This window comes from Nicotiana sylvestris, chromosome 2 (genome assembly GCF_000393655.2).
Source record: "Nicotiana sylvestris chromosome 2, ASM39365v2, whole genome shotgun sequence".
NCBI classification, from domain to species: Eukaryota; Viridiplantae; Streptophyta; class Magnoliopsida; order Solanales; family Solanaceae; genus Nicotiana; species Nicotiana sylvestris.
This window is the reverse complement of record NC_091058.1, coordinates 1,358,553-1,381,615: the sequence shown is the minus strand read 5'-3', so window position 1 is coordinate 1,381,615 and position 23,063 is coordinate 1,358,553. Positions and strand designations below refer to the sequence as shown.

Genomic DNA, 23,063 nt, shown 5'->3' with positions numbered 1-23,063 from the left:
GTTCATCCGCCCTCAAACAGGATATGTATGGGGTTCATCCGCCCTCAAATAGGATATGTTGGTTTCAGTCTATACATTTAAGTTCTAGGTCGCCCACCAGTATAATGCGGGAATACATTTAAGTTCTAGGTCGCCCACCAGTATAATGCGGGAATACATTTAAGTTCTAGGTCGCCCACCAGTATAATGCGGGAATATATTTAAGTTCTAGGTCACCCACCAGTATAATGCGGGAATACACTTGTGTCTGTTCATTTCATATTCTAGGTCACCCACCAGTATAATGCGGGCATATCATTTTTCATATCTTTACCACCAGGCACCCACCTGAATAACGAGAGAAATACATTTCTGTCTTTTCATTTTTGTTCTAGGTCACCCACCAGTATAATGCGGGAATACACTTGTGTCTGTTCATTTCATAGTCTAGGTCACCCACCAATACAATACGGGCATATCATTTTTCATATCTTTACAACCAGGCGCCCACCTGTATAACGAGAGGAATACATTTCAGTCTTTAAATTTCATACCAGGCGCCCACCTGTATAACGAGAGGAATACATTTCAGTCTTTAAATTTCATACCAGGCGCCCACCTGTATAACGAGAGGAATACATTTCAGTATTTAAATTTCATACCAGGCGCCCACCTGTATAACGAGAGGAATACATTTCAGTTTTTACTTTTAAGTGTTGAAATTGGGAGCCCGCCCAGATAATAGAGGCATAAATTCAGTCTTTATTTTCAAGTGTTGAAATTGGGAGCCCGTCCAGATAACAGAGGCATACATTCAGTCTTTACTTTTTAAGTGTTGAAGTTGGGAGCCCGCCCAGATAACAGAGGCATACATCCAGTCTTTTTATTTTAAGTGTTGAAGTTGGGAGCCCGCCCAGATAACAGAGGCATAAATTCAGTCTTTTTATTTTCAAGTGTTGAAATTGGGAGCCCGCCCAGATAACAGAGGCATAAATTCAGTCTTTTTATTTTCAAAGTGTTGAAATTGGGAGCCCGCCCAGATAAAAGAGGCATACATTCCATGTCTTTACCCATAGGAGATGCATTTCCTCCTAAGTTCGTTTTAGTTTTACCCATAGGAGATGCATTTCCTCCTAAGTTTGTTTTAGTTTTACCAGTAGAAGACGCACTTCCTAAATTCAGTTTCACCAATAGGAGACGCACTTCCTAAGTCCATTGTACCAATAGGAGACGCACTTCCTAAAAAGTTTCACAAGTAGGAGACGCACTTCCTAAAAAGTTTCACCAGTAGGAGACGCACTTCCTAAGTTTATTTCACCCAATAGGAGACGCACTTCCTAAGCAAGTTTCATCAATAGGAGACGCACTTCCTAAGTCAGTTTCACCATAGGAGACGCACTTCCTAAAGCAAGTTTCACCAATAGGAGACGCACTTCCTAAGCAAGTTTCATCAATAGGAGACGCACTTCCTAAGTCAGTTTCACCATAGGAGACGCACTTCCTAAAGCAAGTTTCACCAATAGGAGACGCACTTCCTAAGCAAGTTTCATCAATAGGAGACGCACTTCCTAAGTCAGTTTCACCATAGGAGACGCACTTCCTAAAGCAAGTTTCACCAATAGGAGACGCACTTCCTAAGCAAGTTTCATCAATAGGAGACGCACTTCCTAAGTCAGTTTCGCCATAGGAGACGCACTTCCTAAGTCAGTTTCACCATAGGAGACGCACTTCCTAAGTTCAGTTTATCATAGGAGACGCACTTCCTAAGTTCAGTTTTACCATAGGAGACGCACTTCCTAAGTTCAGTTCTACCAATAGGAGACGCACTTCCTAAGATAAGTTTCACCAGTAGGAGACGCACTTCCTAAGCAAGTTTCACCAATAGGAGACGCACTTCCTAAGATAGGTTTCACCAATAGGAGACGCACTTCCTAAGATAGGTTTCACCCGTAGGAGACGCACTTCCTAAGTCAGTTTCACCAATAGGAGACGCACTTCCTAAGCAAGTTTCACCAATAGGAGACGCACTTCCTAAGTTAATTTCACCGATAGGAGACGCACTTCCTAAGTTTATTTCACCAATAGGAGACGCACTTCCTAAGCAAGTTTTTCCCAAGTAGGAGACGCACTTCCTAAGAACAGTTTTTCCCAATAGGAGACGCACTTCCTAAGCAAGCTTCACCAGTAGGAGACGCACTTCCTAATTTGATTCATTTTAAGTTCGACCATAGGAGACACCATTCCTAGTCCAGTTTTTTGAAGTTTACCCGTAGGAGACGCACTTCCTAGTCGAGATTTTATTCATAGGAGACGCACTTCCTAGTTTGATTCATTTTAAGTTCGACCATAGGAGACACAATTCCTAGTCCAGTTTTTTGAAGTTTACCCGTAGGAGACGCACTTCCTAATCGAGATTTTATTCATAGGAGACGCACTTCCTAGTTCTAGTCACTGAAGTTTTCACCCTTAGGAGACGCACTTCCTAGTTTAGCTCATTCCGATTCAACCATAGAAGACACACTTTCTAGTTTGAGTCATTGAGGTTTTTATTTTAGCAGACACATTTGCTAGCAAGAGTTTTGGTTTTACTCATAGGAGATGCACATCCTAGCCTAGTCTTTAGTTTACTCTCATCATTGCATCAGTAGTGTAAGTGAGTTACGATTTTGCTAACGACTCACAAATCTTCCCAGTACAAACTGGGTTAGGAAATTTTGTTTGTTTTGTTTGTTTTGATTGTCAGGGACCCGCATGTAGAACGGAGGTTGTTGCGTGTCGCAGATAGAAGAAGTCAGGAGTCCACCTGTAGAACGGAGAAACATTTTTCAAAATCAAGCAGTGACCCACTGGAGAGCAGAAGGATTACAACAGAAATCCCCAGCATTCAATCCAAGTTAGAAGCTCGCCTCAAGAGCGCGAATCAATAGTCTGGAATGATCAACAGAAGCTGGTCACAAAAACAAAAAAAAACCAAAAAAAAAAAAAAAAAAAGAAGAAGAAAGAGAAGAGCCCCAAAATACGGAAGTGGAGAACAAATGTGGTCTGCTCAAGAACTAGCACCTACAACTAGCAAGTATCAAGGTTCAGATCCAAAGTCTGTATGAAGCACCATTCAAGATTCAAGACCAAGTTTCAGAAGACTTAAGAGATAGGAATCCTTGTAACTAGTAGCTGATAGGCTTAGTTAGTCTTTTTCAGTTTTCATTTTTGTTGTAATGACAGGACCGCAGACCGGAACCTCAACGGAACGGCACCTCGATCGGCTCTTCACCTCGGTACACTTCACTATCTCTCTCATTTCCGAACTACACGTGGCCTGATTCCTGTATAACCAAGGATATGTAGGCAGCTCAGATACCAGGGCTCGGTCACATTCCCTCCCTTTCCTTAAGTGTAGTCCGTCCAAGTAATGGTCGGGTCAAAAACACGTCTAGTCGTTCTTTGTCGGAAAACTCTTCGTGTTTCCAGTCAAAGAGGGGCAGCTGTAAGCACGTGATTTTTGACCCTCCCCGGGAATTTTTACGCTCTTAGCTTAAAATATCTAATTTAGGACTAATATAGCTATTTTAACTATTTTTTTACTTTATTTCGTTGCAAAAAGAAAATTTCAAAAAAAATATATATATAAATTTTAGTTTATGTATTTCTCATAAACTTGAAAAATACAAAAATTGCACTTTATTTTTGTACTTTATATAATTTCGAAAATTACAAAAAATATAGTTCTATTAAGGTTTTATAGTCATTTTTAACTTTGAAAAATACAAAAATATTACCTCATATTTTATCTTAATATTTAAAAACGAAAATTACAAAAAATAGTTTTATTAATATTTTGTAGCTATTTTAAACCTTGAAAAATATTTAAAAAGATATAGTTTTGTTTAAATACTAGTCTTATTTTTGGTAGTTATTTTGCTTACATAGGACTAGTTAAGCAACGTGTTTCTATTTCTCGGGTCCGGGCAAAAGAATAATATTCGGGTTCAAACTACCCGGTTTTAGGCCTAATTTTCGGACCTAGCCCATAATAAACCGTGTCCAGGACACATGGGGAACCCCACCACGCGTGGGGAACATATGCCTCGAACCCCACCACGCATGGGCTCATTTTTCTGGGCAAAACCCAGTACAAAGCACGGACAGAATTTGAAAAGAGGGGGGGACCAACGAAAAGGGACTTGGGAAATTTTAAAAGAAGGAAAAAACCAACAAAAAGGAGGACTTTTTGGACTTTTGAAAAAAAAACCTACTGGGAAAGGAACGAAGAAAAAGACTTTGAATATTTTTGAAAAAAAGGACTACTGTTGGTCTTTCTTCTTAATAAGGAAGAAAGAAAGGAAACCTGAGGGGGGGAAGGAACGAGAAGGATTTGAAATTTTTTGGAAAAAGTACTGTACACTCGTCTTCTTCCTCAAGAAGAAAGGGAAAACCCTACTGACGGGAACAGACCAAAAAACCCTACAAAAAACCCACGACCAAACCTACCCATCCCCAGTCCGTCAACCAAACAACCCGTCAGCCAACTTCCCCGTCGCAGCCCCAGTCTCGTCGACCACCTGCCCCGACGCCATAACCACCATCCAAACGAAACCAGCCCCACCGTCGTCCAACCACCCCCCGTCGGTAAACCACCATTAACGACCCCTACTGTCGCAGCGAGGACCAACGACCTCCACCCCGTCTCCTCCCAACTCCTACCAGCAGACCCTTCCACTGCTCGAGCTTCTTCTTCATAAAGAAGAAGAAGCAGAAAACCTAAAACCATCGTCCAAAAACCACCCGACACCACCACGGCCTTCCACCTCCAGCTACCAGCCTCACCATCAAACACCATCGCCCAAACACCATAACCAACACCCAAACACCATCACCCTCGTCCCCCAGCTGTTCGTCGAAGCTGCGTCTGCGTCCTCACCTTCCCATCATAACCCACCAAACCAGTCGCAACCCTCCGACGCCGGAACTCCAGCTCAACCTCACGTCCAAACCCACCTGCTCGTCGACCTCTTGCTGCATCCTCCTCGCAGCTTCAACCTACTCCCTCACGTCGCTGCTGCCCAGTTCCGTCGACCACTACCCACGACGACTCCCGTTGTCATTGCACCCCAAAACCACTACCCAAACAGCCCGTTGCACCCCCGTCGTCAAACACTGCCCGTTGGCCCCACAGTCGTCGACCAAACAGTCCGTCAGTGAGGTCGAGTTGAAGTCGAGTTCCAGTCCAAAGTCCAAAAGTTGAGTCGAGGTCCGGTTCGTCGAGTTTGTTCCGGTGTTTTCGTTGTTGTTCCTTGTTCAGTGAAGTCCGGTTCGAGTTCCGTAGGAAGCACTGTTTGTCGTTCTAGGATTGTCGAGGTTCGAAGGTTGGTGTTCTTCATCCTTTGTTTCATTTCATTCATTTTGCATATTATGGTTCAAGGCAATAAATGAAAATATTCGATATGTATGAATGTCAACAATGCAATTTTTGTTGTTGTGTTAAAAATGGTATTTTATGTTTAGTTACTGCATGCTTAAAGTAAATGTGAGCATATGAACGAGGTTATTCTATTTTTCATTTTTACCATGGATATTATTACCTGTTAGAATCGTTTTTTTGTTTAATCTCGGATGGCTTCACTAGTAGGAAATCGTAGTTGTTTTAAGTTTGCCCTAAAAAGTAAAAATGAGACGAGCCCCGCAAAATAAAAAAAAATAAAAAAGAAAAAAATGCACAAGCCGCGGGGCCCTCTAAATGTATATATTAAATACTTAGATTCCGGGACGGGCCGTTTAGCAAGTTTCACGGCCCTACCCAAAAATAATAATGCGCTAGTTGCTTCAGGCGCGCCTTTAATAATTTGTTATCTCCCTAAATTCGGGTGCACATTTATGTGACCCAAATCCAAATCTCAACGGAGTCGAAATATGTCTCTAGTCACGGACGCATTGATTGTGGCGTGGCCCGAGATGCATTTCCATGACGTTGCAAATTCCTTTAAAAAAATAAGAATGAGATGAGCCTCGCCGAATAAAAATACAAATTGCGGGGCCCTCAGTAAATACTTGTTTTAAATTACTTAGAATTCAGGAGGGCCGCTTAGTGAATTTCGTGGCCTTCCCAAAATAATAACGCGATAGTCTCTTTAGGCGCGTGTTTAATAATTTACTTTCTTAAGCTCGGGTGTGCATTTCATGCGACCCAAATCCAAATCTCAAAACATCAAATAAAATGCGTTCCGGATTGTGGGTGCATTTCATGTGACGCAGTCCAAAGACGTGTTTTAAGCGACGTTCACATTCTCGTAAAAACAATAATAATAAAGCGGTTAAAAGATAAAATTTGCACATAAGTTCATATTGTATTTAAAATCAGATAATCAAGCCAAATATAACAGTTGAGCGACCGTGCTAGAACCACGGAACTCGGGAATGCCTAACACCTTCTCCCGGGTTAACAGAATTCCTTATCTAGATTTCTGGTACGCAGACTGTGATATAGAGTCATCGTTTTCCTCGATTCGGGATTAAAATTGGTGACTTGGGACACCCTAAATCTCCCAAGTGGCGACTCTGAAATAAATAAATAAATCCTGTTTCGATTGTCCTTTAATTGGAAAAACTCCCCCTGCGCCCCTTGCGGGCGCGGAAAAAGGAGGTGTGACAGATGGTGCTTTCAGTATGACCATAACCTAGCAAGTTTGGGAGGCTGTTTTAGGGACAGTCATGGCCATTGGATTCTGGGATATCAATATCATTGCCCAGCTTCAACTCCACTTCAGGGTGAACTGGAAGCTCTAAAGGAAGGGCTACAAATAGCTTTATCTCATGGTTTCAATTCTCTGGTGATAGAAACGGACTCTACGAAGGTAATCAAATCACTTAGCAACAACAACAAATCTAACTATATGATTGTCAACTACTGCAGGTGGCTAATGCACCAGCTAAGGGAGACAAAAATAATCCATAACTACAGAGATGGTAATCAAGTGGCACATGGACTGGTTAAGGAAGCACTGGGAAAGTTCTCCGATCATCAACTACTAATTAGGCCCCCTAGTAATATCATAAATAAGCTAGATGCAGATAGGTTTGACCAAGTTTATCTAGTTAAGAAATTATCTACTGTTGTTTTGTCTGATCTTGTCGGTCTGGGCAATATGAATATTCTCAGTTCTACTATCACTGAAGATGATGTAATGAACTATGTTACTTAACTCTATATAAGTACTTATCTTTGCTTGTCAAAAAAAAACCTCGAGTTCTAATGTTATTCTAATTATTAATTTTAATAAACGTATAAGTCGTCCACCTTATCCAAAATAGTTAACTTGTGATTTCTTATACAAAGCTCATCTTAATTCTAGCTCGTTAAATTTAAACGAGTGGATCGGTCATGATCACTTTGTCATCCAAATCCAAACCACGTATTTGAAATATCAGGAGATGCATACGGTAATTTTGGTAAACCTAGAAAAGAAACACGAAGGCGCCGGCCAAATGCATGCAGAGAACTTCGAGAGTTGTTTGATAATCTGATCATTATATAGAGGAAATTAAAAGAAGAATATAATGGGGTATTGCCCATGTTTTCGTAGGAAAAAAAAGGGGATCAACTTGAAAACCAAGCTCAACAACAGTTACGTTCCTATCGAAGGCGCCCCTACTACGCCCATCAAGTCTGATCTTGGTTTGCTTCACTTCTTTTCCTTCCCCCCTTCGTCTATTCCGTCGATTTAATCTTGTTTCTTTTAAATTTGTAATGTTCAACAGGTTTGCTATATATTAATTAGCTCCGCTTTCATTCTGTTTTTATAGCTTAACAACAACAATAACAACATATCCATTGTAATCCCACAAGTAAGGTATGTAGAAGGTAAAGTGTACGCAGACCTTACCCTTGCCTTTTAAGACTTTAAGAAGACAGAGAGGTTGTGTCCGGTAGACCCTCGGCTCAGGAATTTTCATAGCTTCTACTTGAAAAATAAAATGTTACTATACTTTTATCTACGATCAACTTAGATGTCCAAGTTAATTAGTTGTTGCACCTCCAATGACTCACCATGCAAAAATACATTTGAATGATTCTTACCCAAATCTTCCAGCCTGATTGCAGTTAGCTTCTCTATCTCGTTTTAATATACCTGGTTATAGTATTATTAATTAGTATTTTAAATTTGGTCGGAAATAGTCTGCACTAGTTGTGTCCCATTTAATATGAGGGTGTTTAACTGAACACATGTTCAGAATACTAAATGTTTACTTGCATGCCATTTTATTCGTGATGAACAAAAAAAATACTGAAGTGACAATTGATAAGTTAGTTTAATAAGAAAAAAAATCACATCAGTGAGAATTGCTTTTGCTGTTTCAACATCATAATCTTGGGTAGGTAATTCAAAATGGAGCCAAAGGACAACCTGTTGATTCATTTTGTTTAAAAGGTAATATAAAAGGACAAATTGTTGATTGTGATTTCACTTCCTAAATTGCCTTGTTGGGAGTTGGGACTATGAAGAGATGTTTACTTTGTCTAGAGACCAGTGGAATGTTATGAACGTAATTAGTATCTTGAAGCCTAAACGTTAAACTGTTAATCACGCTTTTTATCTTGTCAAGCCTTTTCAATACCAAGTTATACTAATTGCTTAAAGTGGTTTATGATGCACAGGATGGATAACCCTGTAATGTAATTGTGAATCCTTAAGCTGTGTGTAAGGACACCGAGGCATGTGCTCTCTTTGACACCAAATATTCGTGCCTTTTTGAAGTTGAGATAATAACAAGTTTGGATGAATTAACCTGATCTTCCACAGTTAATGTAGGTTCCATCTTGTTTATGTTGTTCTAAGCTTTTAGTAAATGGATTAGCTACAGTGATATTCTCACAAAGCTTCCCATGCTTGACATAGACGAACTGTTTATTGATAAATTCCTTGGTGCTGAAGTTGTCTTTTTGTTAATTTGCACTTCATTTGTTGAGACCGGTAAGTTGGTGTAAAATCCCATATTATAGTTATAAGGATATTAAGTTGTGCTTTTAGAAGCTTGAATAGTCATGAATCCCCTGGTGTAATAATTCATCTGTTCTTTCTTTGTTGGTTTATATGCACCTGCCAGATAATGCAGTCAAATATAGCACACTCTTGGAGCCCAGACAACAAGTACCAATATCAAAAGACAGTTCTCCTTCGGAAAGCAACCTTCCAACTTTCTCTTACAGGGATCTTGCAGCGGCAACGGACAATTTCAGGCGAGAATCAATTATTGGGGAAGGTGGCTTTGGGCCAGTATTCAAAGGGCAGCTTGAAAGTGGTCAGGTAATTTTCACTACATTAAATCTTTATCCAGTTTCACGTTAAAGGAAGTATGTCTTGTTCATTTCATATTCATCATACTTTTTGGTCCTGGAATGATCCATTCAGGTTGTGGCTGTTAAGAAGCTAAATCATTCAGGTCTTCAAGGGGATAAGGAGTTCTTTGTGGAGGTTCACATGCTTTCACTGCTGCGTCACCCTAACCTGGTTAATCTAATTGGTTACTGCATTGAAGGAAACCAGCGCATTCTTATCTATGAATTCATGCCTCTAGGATCTCTGGAATATCATATCCATGGTAATGCTTCAAAGTTAACATAGTTTCAGCTGATAGGCAATTCTCACTTACACATGTTATGAAATTTGGATTGGAAACAAAATAAATAAAAATTAATAGATTCTTATTTGTCTACCTGTGGCCATCTGTTATGCTTCAGTAATACCATTCGTTCCTGTCTTGGTCTGCTTTGAAGCTGTAGATTCACTCATTACTTGCTGTAACTCATTTAAGTTTGAAACAAGTTCATTTTCAGGATCCCTGAAGATATGAAGGTCTTATTATCACACTATAAATACTCATCGACTTCTATTTTCAATAATTTTTGTTCTTCACCAAGGAAGTCTTCACTGCTTCTGTCTGACATACGCATTCCAAAATAGATCCGGTGGTTCCTTTAGCACGACACAGACTTCTGACTTTGTTTAAAATTACTAAGCTTGTGTTGTTTAGCAGAAGAGCTGCATTCCAAATTTGATGGATATCTTTTTTCTCACTTCACTTCTCGCCGTGAAAATGATCAACTACCCTACTTTAACTCCTAACTGTATTTACTGTGCGTTAAATTTGCTGAACCTATTAGTGTTTGTCTACAATATGTCTTCCAAAGTTGTTACTATGTGAGTATTAGATTTGGTGGGAAATTTTCTGGCATTACCTTACTTGATTTGAACTTATCTCTTTTCTGTAGAATTTTGTTCAATTGAACAGGCATCAGAGGATGCAGCTAATATGTGCACTCAGCCATTAAAGTTTGAATTGTGATGATTTAGAGGGTAATGTGCAGATATGACGCCTGACATGGAGCCATTGGATTGGGATACCAGGATGATAATAGCATCTGGCGCCGCCAAAGGGCTGGATTACCTTCACAGTCAAGCTGATCGTCCTGTTATCTACAGGGACCTTAAGTCAGCAAACATATTATTAAGTGAGGGTTTCCACCCTAAACTCTCTGACTTTGGTCTTGCAAAGTTTGGACCATGTGCAGACAATACGCACGTTTCAACTCGGGTTATGGGCACTCATGGATATTGCGCACCTGAGTATGCGGGAACTGGAAAGCTGACTATGAAGTCAGACATCTATAGTTTTGGTGTGCTCTTGTTGGAGCTAATTACTGGATGTAGAGCAATGGATGACACTCATGAACATGGAAAAGAAATGCTTGTTGACTGGGTAATGAACTTCACTCACTGATGACAATTAATTCAATACTTAGCAAGCTAGAACAGAATCCAATTTTGAAAATCAATTCCTGTAGCAAGTTTTTGTTTCACTACTTAAAGATGTTTATGTGTCACTTCTTGACTCTGCCTTCTAGTACGTTAGTTTGAAGCAAAAGGTTTTATCTGAGTATTCAATAATTTTATCATGATGTCAGAGGTATTTCGCGAAACGTCTGCTCTATAATAATTTGAATTACCATCTTTTCACCGTTCTGACCACTTGTCATGAAATATATCATAAGCTAAATCGTTTCGTTTGTTTTTTTGAGTGATAAGTGTTGAGCTTGATAACCCTAGTCTCCTGTTTCAGCACTTCATGTTTGTGCACTTCAGTTTTGTCCTGCTAATAGTGAGCTTTGTTTGCCTCTTCACAGGCACGTCCTATGTTGAAAGACCGCAATAATTATGTGCAATTAGCAGATCCAAACTTAAGAGGCAAGTTTCCACAATCTGTTTTCCGGAGGGCAGTAGAACTGGCATTAATGTGTGTTCAGGATGATCCCCATGCTCGACCTCACACGAAAGACATTGTGCTTGCTTTGAGCTACTTTGCATCCCAAAAGCACGATTCACCTTCAGCTCAGTCAAATCTGATTGGATCTCAGAGAGATGGGAGGATATTCCAGGGAGAAGAACAAGGAACTGCAAGCCCTGTTGATTTTAATCGTGCTGGAATCGCTGTAAAGGAAATGAGAGCTTCGAGCAAGGATCAAGAACGGGAACGAGCTGTTGTTGAGGCCAAGAAGTGGGGCGAGACCTGGAGAGACAAAAGGAAACCGAATGTGGAAGATGATTTTGATTATAGATCAAGGTGGTGATTACAACTTAGTTTCCTTCAGAGAACCTCAGAGTTTTTAGTTGATGCATTATGAGATTACTATAAATGTTACTTCAGGACTATTTTGTTTCATGTGAAGTAACTTCAGATCACCATATATAGTGGCTCTTCGTTAGGTGATGTCCTTATGTGAGACTTTAGTATGGAAATGCATGCGAGTATGTAATGGTCGTCTTGTTATGCTTTGAACCCCCTTGACCACTAAGTTATGCTTTGGGCTGTGTCAAGTGAATTCAAAACGTAATATATAGAGGTAAAAAACAAATTTTGCCTTACATATACAGTGTAATATTTTGGCGAGGGGGTACGGGTGAACACTCTTCCGTCTCCCAAATCCGCCCCTGCCTGCAAGCAAATGAACCAAGTCAACCAAGGTTCTCAGCTATCACACACTTTTTCTTGGTCATGTTGGGTATAAAGGAAGATCTAAGCGAGCCACCAATATAGAAATTGTCCCAGTTCTCTATCTTCTTTTCATTATTTTGGTTTAGACTGGTGGTGATTCTAGAAATATGCGGATTACTATAGACTATTCCTCCAATGAGTTCTGCTAAATCTTCTTTTTAATGACAAGGTAAAGGATTAATATAAGAAGTTGAGGCGCGTCATCAGTGGAGCAGGTGACATTTTTAATGTCAAACGACAAAATGATGCATTAGAATAATGAAACCTAACTCAAAAGGAAAAAAACAACAAAAGTGTAACCGGTTGTTATTCTCATTAAACTTATAAGCCAATTTTTTTCTTTTTTATATGGATCCAGCTTATGTGCACCTCGACTATTCAATTAGGTACCTGCTAGATGGAAAGAAAACACCTACTATATATATTTTTTTCTTTTCCTACTCCTTTTTTATAGGTTTTATTGCATCTTATCCGATTACATTAACTATCTGCAAGCAATGTCGAACTATCAATTTCATACCCCTAGCGATCGATTTTGTAACATTTGTTCATCTCATGACGAATTAGCACCTGTTTCTTCATGCATTTACTAACTGAGAGAGTTGAAACTACTAGCTAGGTGGAGCAAATGCATAGGATTTTCAAACTTCGAAGAGTATTGGAGGAAATCAAAACTTCCACATGCTATGCTACTAGTTTTAAGCCACAGAACCAATACATTCAAGGACCTTCCTCCGTGAGCTTTGGCCACGTCAATAGAACCAGAAAAGCGTGGGACTGCTTCTTCTGCGGCACTCAACAGTGAGGTAATGTCAAACTTGCATGCCTCTCCTTTGCTGAACTATGTCTTTGTTCTCAAAAGCAGTGGATGCCGCGCGCCAAATAGTGTGATCAAGCTGACTCTTTCAGCAGTATAGTGTGAACAACTTAGGCAGCTTATATGATTCTTTTGCTGTGAACATCTACATTGCTTATATCCTGAAATGAGGCTATTTTGCTGCATGCATGTGAAGCAGTATCATTAGTTGGAGATGGGTTGGACAACATAACATTGGATGACATTTATCATTATTATAACTAGGTTTGTGTTTACCTTAAAAAATTGAATAACAATTAAACGTATAATGTGGTTTTAAGGATACGTAATTTCACTTAATATCAATTGGGAAACGTGAAGATAAGCAATAGAAATTGACAATAATAAAAAGCGAACCAGTTTTTAAACAATGCCCTCGAGTTGGAATACTCTTGAGCTAGTAGAGCAAGAACAGTTAAAAAGCAGCAAACTGATGAACAAGAAAACGCGAGTTAAAGAGAGAATATTAGTATATTCCTTTGATCTGTCAATGGAAGGTACAAGTCTTTATATATTAGAGGAATCCTTTATGGTACAAGTCTATTATGGGAGTAAATTCCATGATTAGTACAAATAACCGCCCTTGATTTGATCTGTTCCGGAATTTCCGCTGTGATCTCCGACCGGTTACGGATATCTTGCCTTTCCGTTATTGCACTTCACTCGAAGTCAGTCATACTTAGTTTCGATCGCTGCTGGCCTTGATCTCGATAGGCACCTCAATTCTTGAATTTGACACCTTGTCTTCTAGCCCATTTGGCCAAGCTGCAAAAATCAGTTTATTTTAAGTAGTGTTTTTTTTTCAAAAGTGCTTTTCTCAAAAGTACTTTTGGTGAGAAGCAGTTTGTGTTTGACTAATTAGTTTGAAAAGCACTTCTGAGCAGCAATTACTGTTTGGCCAAGCTTTAAAAAACTGTTTCTAAGTGTATTTTTTTCAAAAGTGCTTCTCAAAAAAGTGCTTTTGGAGAGAAGCTACTTTTTTCTGCTTCTCCAAAACTGCTTCTGCTTCTCCTCAAAAATACTTTTTTTCCTTCCAAAAGCTTGGCCAAACACCTTAACTTTTGGCCAAAAGTGCTTTTGGCAAAAAAAAAAAAAAACACTTTTGGCCAAAAAGAAGCTTGGCCAAACTGGCTATTCGTACTCTGGCCCGATCCATTACGAGGCCGGCCCCCGACGCGATCCCCTGGTCTCGATTAAATAGCAAAATTGACCGTTATAGTTTGTTTCTCTTTGACACGTGAAATCTTGTTTAACTACTAACCAAATAAATAAGATCATGTTTCATGTTTGTTGGAAAATTTATGTTGCATTAACCAATTTAAATAAAGGCGTGGCCGCCGATAATCTACGTTGATTAAGGATTCAAGAATAACCCTTGGGGGTCGGTTGATTAAAGATATTATTCTGGTATAAAATTTGGGACTAAATTCATCCACGGTTAATGGTATTAGCTAATAATGTTATAAATTTTATACCAAAATCTTTGGTATCATCTTTTCCATACTGCATGTGGAAAGATGATCCCAAGATAAACTTGTACCAAACAAAACAATCCTTTACATACCACCCATATGATCAACAAAGGGAGTAAATGCAAAAGCGAAAAAGCAAAACGGGAAGGTCCTACCGGGAGTCGAACCCAGGTCGCTGGATTCAAAGTCCAGAGTGCTAACCTCTACACCATAGAACCAGATGATGCTGTGCTTCAGTAAGTTGTTTTAACTTAACGGCTTAAACCACGTTGATTCTCTTTAGTTTCTGATTTTTCCGGCACGAAAAAAATGGAGTTTAAATTGAAAAAAAAGAGTACATTCTTTATTATCTTTCGTCTGAAATAATATTCGATTTATTTAATTTATGTGTCATTTTTCGTTTTGTGATATTTAAACTATGTGAATTGTAACCAATAATTTAAGATGTATTTTTTCATTACATTAACATGAAAAGAGTTTCATATACAATATTTTCATGTAATTTTTAAATATACAAATTTTAATTTTAAAATATTAAGTTAAACTAATACAATTTAGCTTTAAAGATTAGTCAATTGACTCAATAATTAAAAGCGTAGTCGACATCCTATATGAATAAGGTGAAGAATCTAATCAACATTATTTAAGTGTAGATAGATTTCATATCTCTTAAGTCATAAAAATTTCTCCTTTTTCTCCTTCTATTGATTTTTGTTCGGGTCCTTCTATTGATGAACTCACTTAGAAGTGGAAGAAAAAAATATAAAAGCAATTTGCTCCATGTTATATGGAATTGAATGTTGGCCGGTAAAGAACTTACATATCCAGAAGATGAAAGTAGCAGGGATGAGGATGTTGAGGTGGACGTGCGGGCATACAAGGATGGATAAGATTAGGAATGAAGATATTCGAGAAAAGGTGGGCGTGGCCCCCATGGAGGACAAGATGCGGGAAGTAAGACTCAGATGGTTCGGGCACATTCAGAGGAGGAGCACTGATGCACCGGTGAGGAGGTGTGAGCGACTGACTGTAGTGGGCACGCGGAGAGGTAGATGGCGACTTAAGAAGTATTGGGAAGAGGTGATCAGACAGAACATGACGCGACTTAGGATTACTGAGGACATGACCCTTGACAGGGAATTATGAAGGTCGAGCATTAAGGTTGTAGGTTAGGGAAAGTTGTGAATATTTCTACAGCACAATAGAGTGAGACTAACCAGTTAGGAGTTAGACTAAGAATGTCATTGGTCATCTATTGATGCAGGGCTTTACCTGCTAGTTTTACTATACCCGCCATCTATTTCGTATTTCGTATTCTCTATTTCATATCTCTTATATTGTTGTTATTTTATTATGCATTTTTATGGTATTAATATATCGGCTTTTGTTGCTTTTTTGAGCCGAGTGTCTCCTGGAAACAGCCTCTCTACATTTCGGGGTAGGGGTAAGGTCTGCGTACATATTACTCTACTCAGACCCCACTTGTGAAATTATACTGGATTGTTGTTGTTGTTGTCGTCCCTAGACCCCTTATCCCAAGCAACAATTTAGGGACCAAAAAACGAGTGCCAGGGCATCCAAGTGTTGCAATGAAACGTCGTTTTCAGGGAAGGACAAAAGCCAAGCGGTCCACAACAAAAGTTCAACGGGTCCTCCTTTCACAAGCTTGCCCAACAGCAATTCGCCACGTCCGTTTGACCCTCCTGTAAAGTTAGAAATGGGCCCCCACAACACACTCTACCAAACCCTTGTTCTCCTTTTTCCACTCTCTTTACCCTCATGCCTTGTCGGCCCAATTTAACCCAAAACTTTACTCCTCTCTTCACCGGAAACCTGACTTTGTTGCCGGCAAATTTTTATCGCCGGGAAGTCTCACACTCTCATAATGATAGCTCTCAGTTCACTCATTTAAGTGTTTATTTGTTTTTTGTGTAATTAACATTATCTGCTGCCGGAGCGTTTGTACTTGATTTTCTGCTAGAGATCCGGATTTGATATTCATTGCCCGGAGATGTATGTGGTACCTCCTCCGAAACGATCCGATCCATTATCTGGATCCATGAATGGGTCGGATGATTTGCGGATTTACCAGGCATGGAAAGGAAGCAATGTTAGTATATCCTTGCACTTTTACTCTTAGGGTTTAGCTCTGCCATTATTTTCTATTGCCGTACCACCTGATAAAGCTTCAATCTTTTATTTTTTATTTTTTTATAAGATGTTAAAGCTTCAATCTTTACCTGTTTTCCGTTAGCTTATTGTCATTATTAGAACTTCTATGAACTATACATAAGTCTGCTGATCATACTTGATATTGCATAACAAACTTTTAACCATCAGCCTGGCTTTAAAAAGACCCAAGAATTAGAAATATAGCTTCCTCAAAAAATGTGAGAATACGAGGTATCTGCTTATATGTCATAAAGTGAAATACCTGAAGATTCTGCATCCTAGTTAATGGTGCTTATAAGTTTTTACTGTCCGTGGAAGCGCCAAACAACTGTGTAGGAGGAGTACACCAGATGTGCTCATTCTAGGTTATGTTATCACATTTACTGTAGTAACATTGCCAGTATTTTGGCTTGTGCAATTCTACTTCTCAGAATGAGATTTTACTTAGAGTACGGCATATGTAGATTATTTTTAGTCTCAATTCTAGGATAAACGTCTTCGGTAGTCTTAATCCTTATCATGCGTTCATCTAAAACTGAAAAACTTTTCTTTCCTCCGATATCTTTTCCAGCTGTTCATATGTTGATAAACCAGTTCTTGACTTACTGCAAAGTGATATATGCTTTATATGATTTTCCTGTGTAAAAGGGATAAGTTATCTCTTTACTTTGCTCCTTACAAAAAGAAAAAGAAACATTTCCGTGAGAAGAGTTTCACGTTGCAAACATAATATTTGCCACTTCTTTTCCTTAGTTTCTTACTTTTTAGCGTTCTTTTCTCTGAGCAGATATTTTTCTTTCAAGGAAGGTTCATATTTGGGCCAGACGCAAGATCACTAGCACTGACTATATTTCTCATAGTGGCCCCTGTCTCAGTTTTCTGTGTCTTTGTTGCTAGAAAGCTGATGGATGATTTTTCAAATCATCTGGGGATATTGATTATGGTTGTAGTCGTTGTGTTCACATTCTATGTAAGTTCTCTCCCTTGTCTTCATTGATAGTAACATCCTCATCACCAAGATTTAATATTCTACAGAACAAGCTTACCAGCAGTTTTTGATTGCAATCTCAGAGAACATAATAGCTATATAAAGTTGTCTTTATTTAATCTCACGATTACTGGAAACAAAATTCCAAGTATTAGATAATTATTGATCTGATGCTGCCGTTGCAAAATTCCAAGTATTAGAAAATCAATAACCTTAGTTGATCTGATATTAACTTGGCACTGCATTTCAAAGATGTAAGTTTGGCTTGGTTGTGCCAGTACTGTTAAGTGGCTGTCCTCACAACGGAAAGGATTGACAACCTTATTGCATATCTTGTGCAAGATCTCTTCCAAGTTGCACTGCTAAGAGTTTCACATTTAAATCTTACAGGTTTTAGTTCTACTCCTTCTCACATCTGGAAGGGATCCAGGAATAATTCCTCGTAATGCACACCCTCCAGAACCAGAAGGTTATGAAGGTACTGTGGAAGGTGGTGGACAAACTCCTCAATTACGTTTGCCCCGCATTAAAGAAGTTTTGGTTAATGGCATTACCGTGAAGATCAAATACTGTGACACCTGCATGCTTTATAGACCTCCCCGTTGTTCTCATTGCTCAATCTGCAATAACTGCGTTGAAAGATTTGACCATCACTGCCCTTGGGTAGGGCAATGCATTGGGCTGGTAATATTTTTTTATCTTTTTAACATTTTTTAGTTGGTAGTACCGCACTAGTAACTGATATGCTCTCTCGTTTCAGTTAACTTTTCACTGTTTGATACATCTGATGAACTATTGCATAAACTCTGCTATGAAGTGTTATCGGACCTATTTTTTCATAATCACACTCTTCGTTTCTGCAGGGAAATCTCAAAAAAAGATACTAATGAAAGACTGATATTTTTGCTTATAAAAAAATTGAAAAACTGATTATTTCTTCTTTTTTCGTTTTAAAACTTATTCACTCTAATGTCAATTTGAGAAAACAAGTAAACTCTGTAAAATGTCTAAAGATAACTCGTAAAATTGTTGACTTCATGAAGAAATGCTGTGGATCTGAAGCATTAGATCCTCAAAACACCTTGAATTTAGCTCAAGTATATCATGATGTTAACTAGTTAATACTATATGTATGAATCAGAATCTTTTAACCATTAATGCTGTTGGTAACCGGAGGAAGTTCAAAGGTTTTGTAACTAACCTTTTAGTTTAAAGGGCCACCATGCAGACAATTATAATTTTGTATGTTTCTAGTTTTAGGAAAATATTTAGGGCTCTAGATCTCTGCAGTGGAAATAAGTTAGAGGATTTAGTACACATATCCACATGTTTAAGTTCTTATCTTACAACTGTCTTGACTCTCAGATTTATGAAGGTATGAGGTCAGGCTGGTCGTTTTACCAGTCAACTTCAATGTCCACATTAGATTTCTGGAAATATCTTTAGTTTATTTGCTTACACTAATAGTTTTGTGTAACTAATGCATCTTTAGAAATGGTTCATCTAGTTTTAATGTTTTGCATTCTTGCTTTACATTGCGCAGACGTCTGAAACTTTTGTATCTTTTATTGCAGCGAAACTACCGTTTTTTCTTCATGTTTGTCTTCTCTACAACACTTCTTTGCATATATGTTTTTGGTTTCTGCTGGGTCTACATTAAGAGAATCATGGTTCTAGAAGACAAAACCATATGGAAAGCAATGATCAAAACACCTGCCTCCATTGTTCTGATAGTATACACTTTTATATCAGTGTGGTTTGTTGGAGGTCTTACTGCTTTTCATCTATACCTCATCAGTACTAATCAGGTATGATCTTGGATTCTAATTGTATGCTTCCCTTTGTTTAGCTAAAGTGGTTGGGATTTTGATGTGTACTGTGGGTGACATCTATTTTCTGGGTACTGCAGACTACTTATGAGAATTTTAGATACCGGTATGATTGGCGTGCCAACCCCTACAACAAAGGAGTGATTCAGAATTTCAAGGAGATATTCTGTACTACTATTCCTCCATCCAAGAACAACTTCCGTGCGCAGGTGCCCAGGGAACCCAAGATGCCAAGTCGTTCTGCAGGTGGAGGTTTTGTGAGTCCAAACATGGGAAAGGTCGTGGAGGACATAGAAATGGGCAGGAAAGCGGTTTGGAGTGAAGTAGGGGGAGGAGTAGATAATGAAGGACAATTTAGCGACAACAATGGCCTGAACGTTAAAGATGGTGTGTTAGGACAAATGTCTCCCGAGATAAGAACTACGGTAGATGAGGCTGATCGTGCGGGAACACATCCTAGAGGATCCAGTTGGGGAAGGAAAAGCGGAAGCTGGGAGATGTCGCCTGAAGTTCTTGCTTTGGCATCAAGAGTGGGAGAACCTAATCGAACTGGTGGGAGTAGCGGTGGTGGCTTTACAACAGCCCAACCAACAGATCAAAACTTGTGATTAACAGATAGTATGAAACTGGATTGAATAGATTAGTGGTTCTTGGAGGCGTGATATGTGGTCATTCAACTTGCACGATAATGTTGTGTATTATCTGGGACTGTGTTGACGGGTGTGAAGATGTTGCTTTGGTTGTTGGCTTTAGGAAGTGAACTGTTGTGTGATACGAGCGGTGCTTTTCATTCTTAAACTTGTATTCTATGTGTGGAATAGTTAGTGTAATAGCTTTCATCAGCGTGTTGTTATGTTCATAAACTTCATGGTAGGTGATGAATATCTTCTCACACAGCTATATTAATTTACCAACACATGCACGTGTACAAACTTTACTGTGTGTCTTTTCAGCAGTACTCCTCAAGAACTGATAGAAGCTCAAGCAAGAACTACTATTGTATGACTGAATCATATTACTAAAGCTCACAGTCACTACGCTTCTAATGCAAAAACTTTCTAGAGACATGGATGTAATTTACCAAAAGAACATATTATTTTGAAATGTAAAACTTCCTAAAGCTTTTGAAAATTGGAATAATGTCAGAGAATAAGATGGAGGCCTCTACTTAAATTTACCTCTAACTTTATCGGGACAGCATTTTCCTATCAATTTTTCTGCCACCACAAGAACTCCTTAGCAATAAGATAAAGAAAAAAAAGATCCCTACGGAATTCTTTCCTAATTTCGCAATCAAATTTGATAAATATAAATAACCACATTTGAAGTATTTCATTGCATACCATGTGTACTATATAACTCGACCGGATATCGTTTAACTTCTGTTAAATGAAAGAATTTTTTTGGCTATATTATCAAGATTTACGGAAAAAATACCTCAAGAAAGTAGAAATAACTTCTGAGTTTTCTAATTGAGTCTTCAACATGACTCATGAAATCTAACATTGCCAATACAGAGCATAAAAATACTGATTCCAAAATCACTAAGAAACTGTCATCATCCGAAACTCTTATAATCAATTAAAATTATAAGACTTGTATCTGTCTGAAACTCTTCTCAGATTAGTGAATACAATGAAAAATCCACATTCACGAGTATTTTGCGCTGAACAATGACAGCGACATTAATACCACAGGTGCAACACAAATATAGCAGAATACGCAATACACGTATATCACACATAGCCTCCAAGTGTTGAAAGAACTTTCTGCCTGATTTTTATAATTCTTTTGTTTATTATGTTAACAAATATATGTGAATAATATTGTTAATCTTACATGGGTTGTCTCAGCGCGCGTCTCGACCCAAGTTGTTTTTGTTCCATCCTTCAACCTCTTCATGTGGGTCTCAAACACCTCATCATGAGTAACAACCTTTTTCCTGCAAAATAAAATATATTAAAAAAATGATAACTAAACAATTATAAATCAAGAAAAATATAATAAACACATTACTAATCTTCTTCGATGGGCCGCAATACTAATTGAACCCCCCTGTGCATAGAGCCACCGTTGTCGGCATGGAACTAGAAGGTACATGTGGGGGAGAGGTAGTGATATCTAAGTTACCAAAAACTTTTATTTTCTTCCTTGTTTTACCCTTCTCCGATGCAACACTCTCTGAACGGCCTTTACCTCGAGGAGCCATCTAAACAATATAAGCATAAGAAAAAATATGTTAATATGTTTAGAAAAAATTTAAATGCATAACATACAAGTTAGAAACAGTAAGTCAAACCAAGATTCTAACAGACATATCATGTATTTGTATCAATGTCATGGCTCTCAACAGAAATTATATATGTCTTGTAATCAAATAAATTGGTAAAGATGTAATCTCAACTTTATGGAATTCCACACAACTACTTACAATCTGCATAAACAAATTAGTATATTCCTTGGACGTTAATCAATAGCTTACTTGAATTACTCATCATTTAGTATATTCCTTTATCCACAGAATAAACAAATTTGATTCAAGGAAAAGAGCAATTCTTCTTTCCTCAGAAGTAATTCTTCTTTTAAGACAAGTTATAAAGAAAACCATACTTTTCATATTTGTGTCTGATATAAGAATTCCTTTTCACATGTTCAATGTTCAAGTCAGTAGAAGGGAGAATAAGAAAGCTGACTAAAGCCTTATGCATTGACCAAAATTGTAAACAATTTTATTTTAACCTTCACAGTGATTCATGGTTTCCTATTAAGATCAGTGTTGTTAAAAGCGAAAAGCTCTAAAAAGCGCTCCAGGTCCATTGGAGCTTTAAGCGCAATTAAGATGTGGGCTTTAGTAAAAAATGGCGCAATGAAGGATAAAATAAATATTTATGTAATTCAAGAAAAAAGAATAATAAATTCACTCATAATATTTTACTTAATAACTAATAAACTTATTTGTCGATTATTATTGTTGTTTAGTACTGCCCAATTCAAGATATAATTCATGGGCAATAAGGCACACGCCTTAATGCCTTGCCTACACTGAAGCACAACTCAAGCGAGCTGTCTGAGCTTTTCTAAGTTTCAGGGCTTAAGCGCACCTTAAATGAGCCTTTGACAACACTGCTTTAAGATTACTATAAACAACTATGATTCTTTATCAAGAAATCGACAGCTAGAAGCTCTGGATATGATTTTGTAAAGCATAGATCCCATCACTTTTGTTTTGGTGTATAATAAACTGAGGAAGAAGTGGTTGTTCATTCATTGCTTTTAGTCATGCAAGAGGCTAGTTGTTCAAAAAGTATATGGCATCCGATTTCTACAAGTCAAAACCATTTTATTACAATTGCTTTAATTAAACAACCAAAGAGATCTTCACAGCACATGAATAACAATAAGCAGAGATATTATACTAACTTCTCACGAAAGAAGACTCAGGACCTCTCTGTTTTCACATGCCATGAAAATCAAAACGGTAATTCAGATGTAAAACAACAATATTATTTTGATTAAACATGTATGCATTTAGTTGAACAAACCATTGTTGTTGTTGTACTCTCATAATTACCATCACATTTTTTCAAACCTAGGGTTTGAAATAGCAGAAAATCCCTAAATTTTAAAAAAATCATAATCGAAAAAGGAGATGGTGTGTGTGTGTGTGTGAGAGAGAGAGTGATACAATGTAGCAGAAGGCCGGGGAAATTAGTCAATCTAGG

At 38.2% G+C, this 23,063-nt stretch overlaps 2 protein-coding genes and 1 non-coding gene across 3 annotated transcripts; 2 read left to right on the top strand and 1 right to left on the bottom strand.

Moving 5' to 3' along the window:
- Positions 1 to 7,357: 7,357 nt before the first annotated feature.
- On the top strand, positions 7,358 to 11,894 carry LOC104213911 (probable serine/threonine-protein kinase PBL7). The gene is made up of 5 exons (XM_009763467.2): positions 7,358 to 7,648; positions 9,079 to 9,278; positions 9,384 to 9,573; positions 10,340 to 10,731; positions 11,156 to 11,894. The coding sequence occupies exons 1-5, from the start codon at positions 7,531 to 7,533 to the stop codon at positions 11,597 to 11,599; spliced, it is 1,344 nt and encodes a 447-aa protein (XP_009761769.1). The 5' UTR covers positions 7,358 to 7,530; the 3' UTR covers positions 11,600 to 11,894.
- A 2,604-nt stretch (positions 11,895 to 14,498) lies between these two features.
- On the bottom strand, positions 14,499 to 14,570 carry TRNAQ-UUG (transfer RNA glutamine (anticodon UUG)). Its single transcript has one exon. It is a non-coding gene; the product is annotated as a tRNA-Gln (tRNA).
- Positions 14,571 to 16,091: 1,521 nt separating this feature from the next.
- On the top strand, positions 16,092 to 20,257 carry LOC104213910 (probable protein S-acyltransferase 7). Its single transcript, XM_009763466.2, has 5 exons — positions 16,092 to 16,462; positions 17,312 to 17,494; positions 17,903 to 18,196; positions 19,087 to 19,320; positions 19,422 to 20,257. Exons 1-5 carry the CDS (start codon positions 16,364 to 16,366, stop codon positions 19,947 to 19,949), a joined length of 1,338 nt encoding a protein of 445 aa, XP_009761768.1. The 5' UTR covers positions 16,092 to 16,363; the 3' UTR covers positions 19,950 to 20,257.
- The last annotated feature ends 2,806 nt before the right edge of the window (positions 20,258 to 23,063 follow it).

Coding starts and splice junctions, on each gene's coding strand:
- LOC104213911 (XM_009763467.2), top strand. CDS start 7,531: ATGGGGTATTGCCCATGTTTTCGTAGGAAAAAAAAGGGGATCAACTTG. Junction 9,279..9,383: donor GGCAGCTTGAAAGTGGTCAG/GTAATTTTCACT, acceptor TGATCCATTCAG/GTTGTGGCTGTTAAGAAGCT. Junction 9,574..10,339: donor TCTGGAATATCATATCCATG/GTAATGCTTCAA, acceptor GGTAATGTGCAG/ATATGACGCCTGACATGGAG.
- LOC104213910 (XM_009763466.2), top strand. CDS start 16,364: ATGTATGTGGTACCTCCTCCGAAACGATCCGATCCATTATCTGGATCC. Junction 16,463..17,311: donor AGGCATGGAAAGGAAGCAAT/GTTAGTATATCC, acceptor TTCTCTGAGCAG/ATATTTTTCTTTCAAGGAAG. Junction 19,321..19,421: donor ACCTCATCAGTACTAATCAG/GTATGATCTTGG, acceptor TGGGTACTGCAG/ACTACTTATGAGAATTTTAG.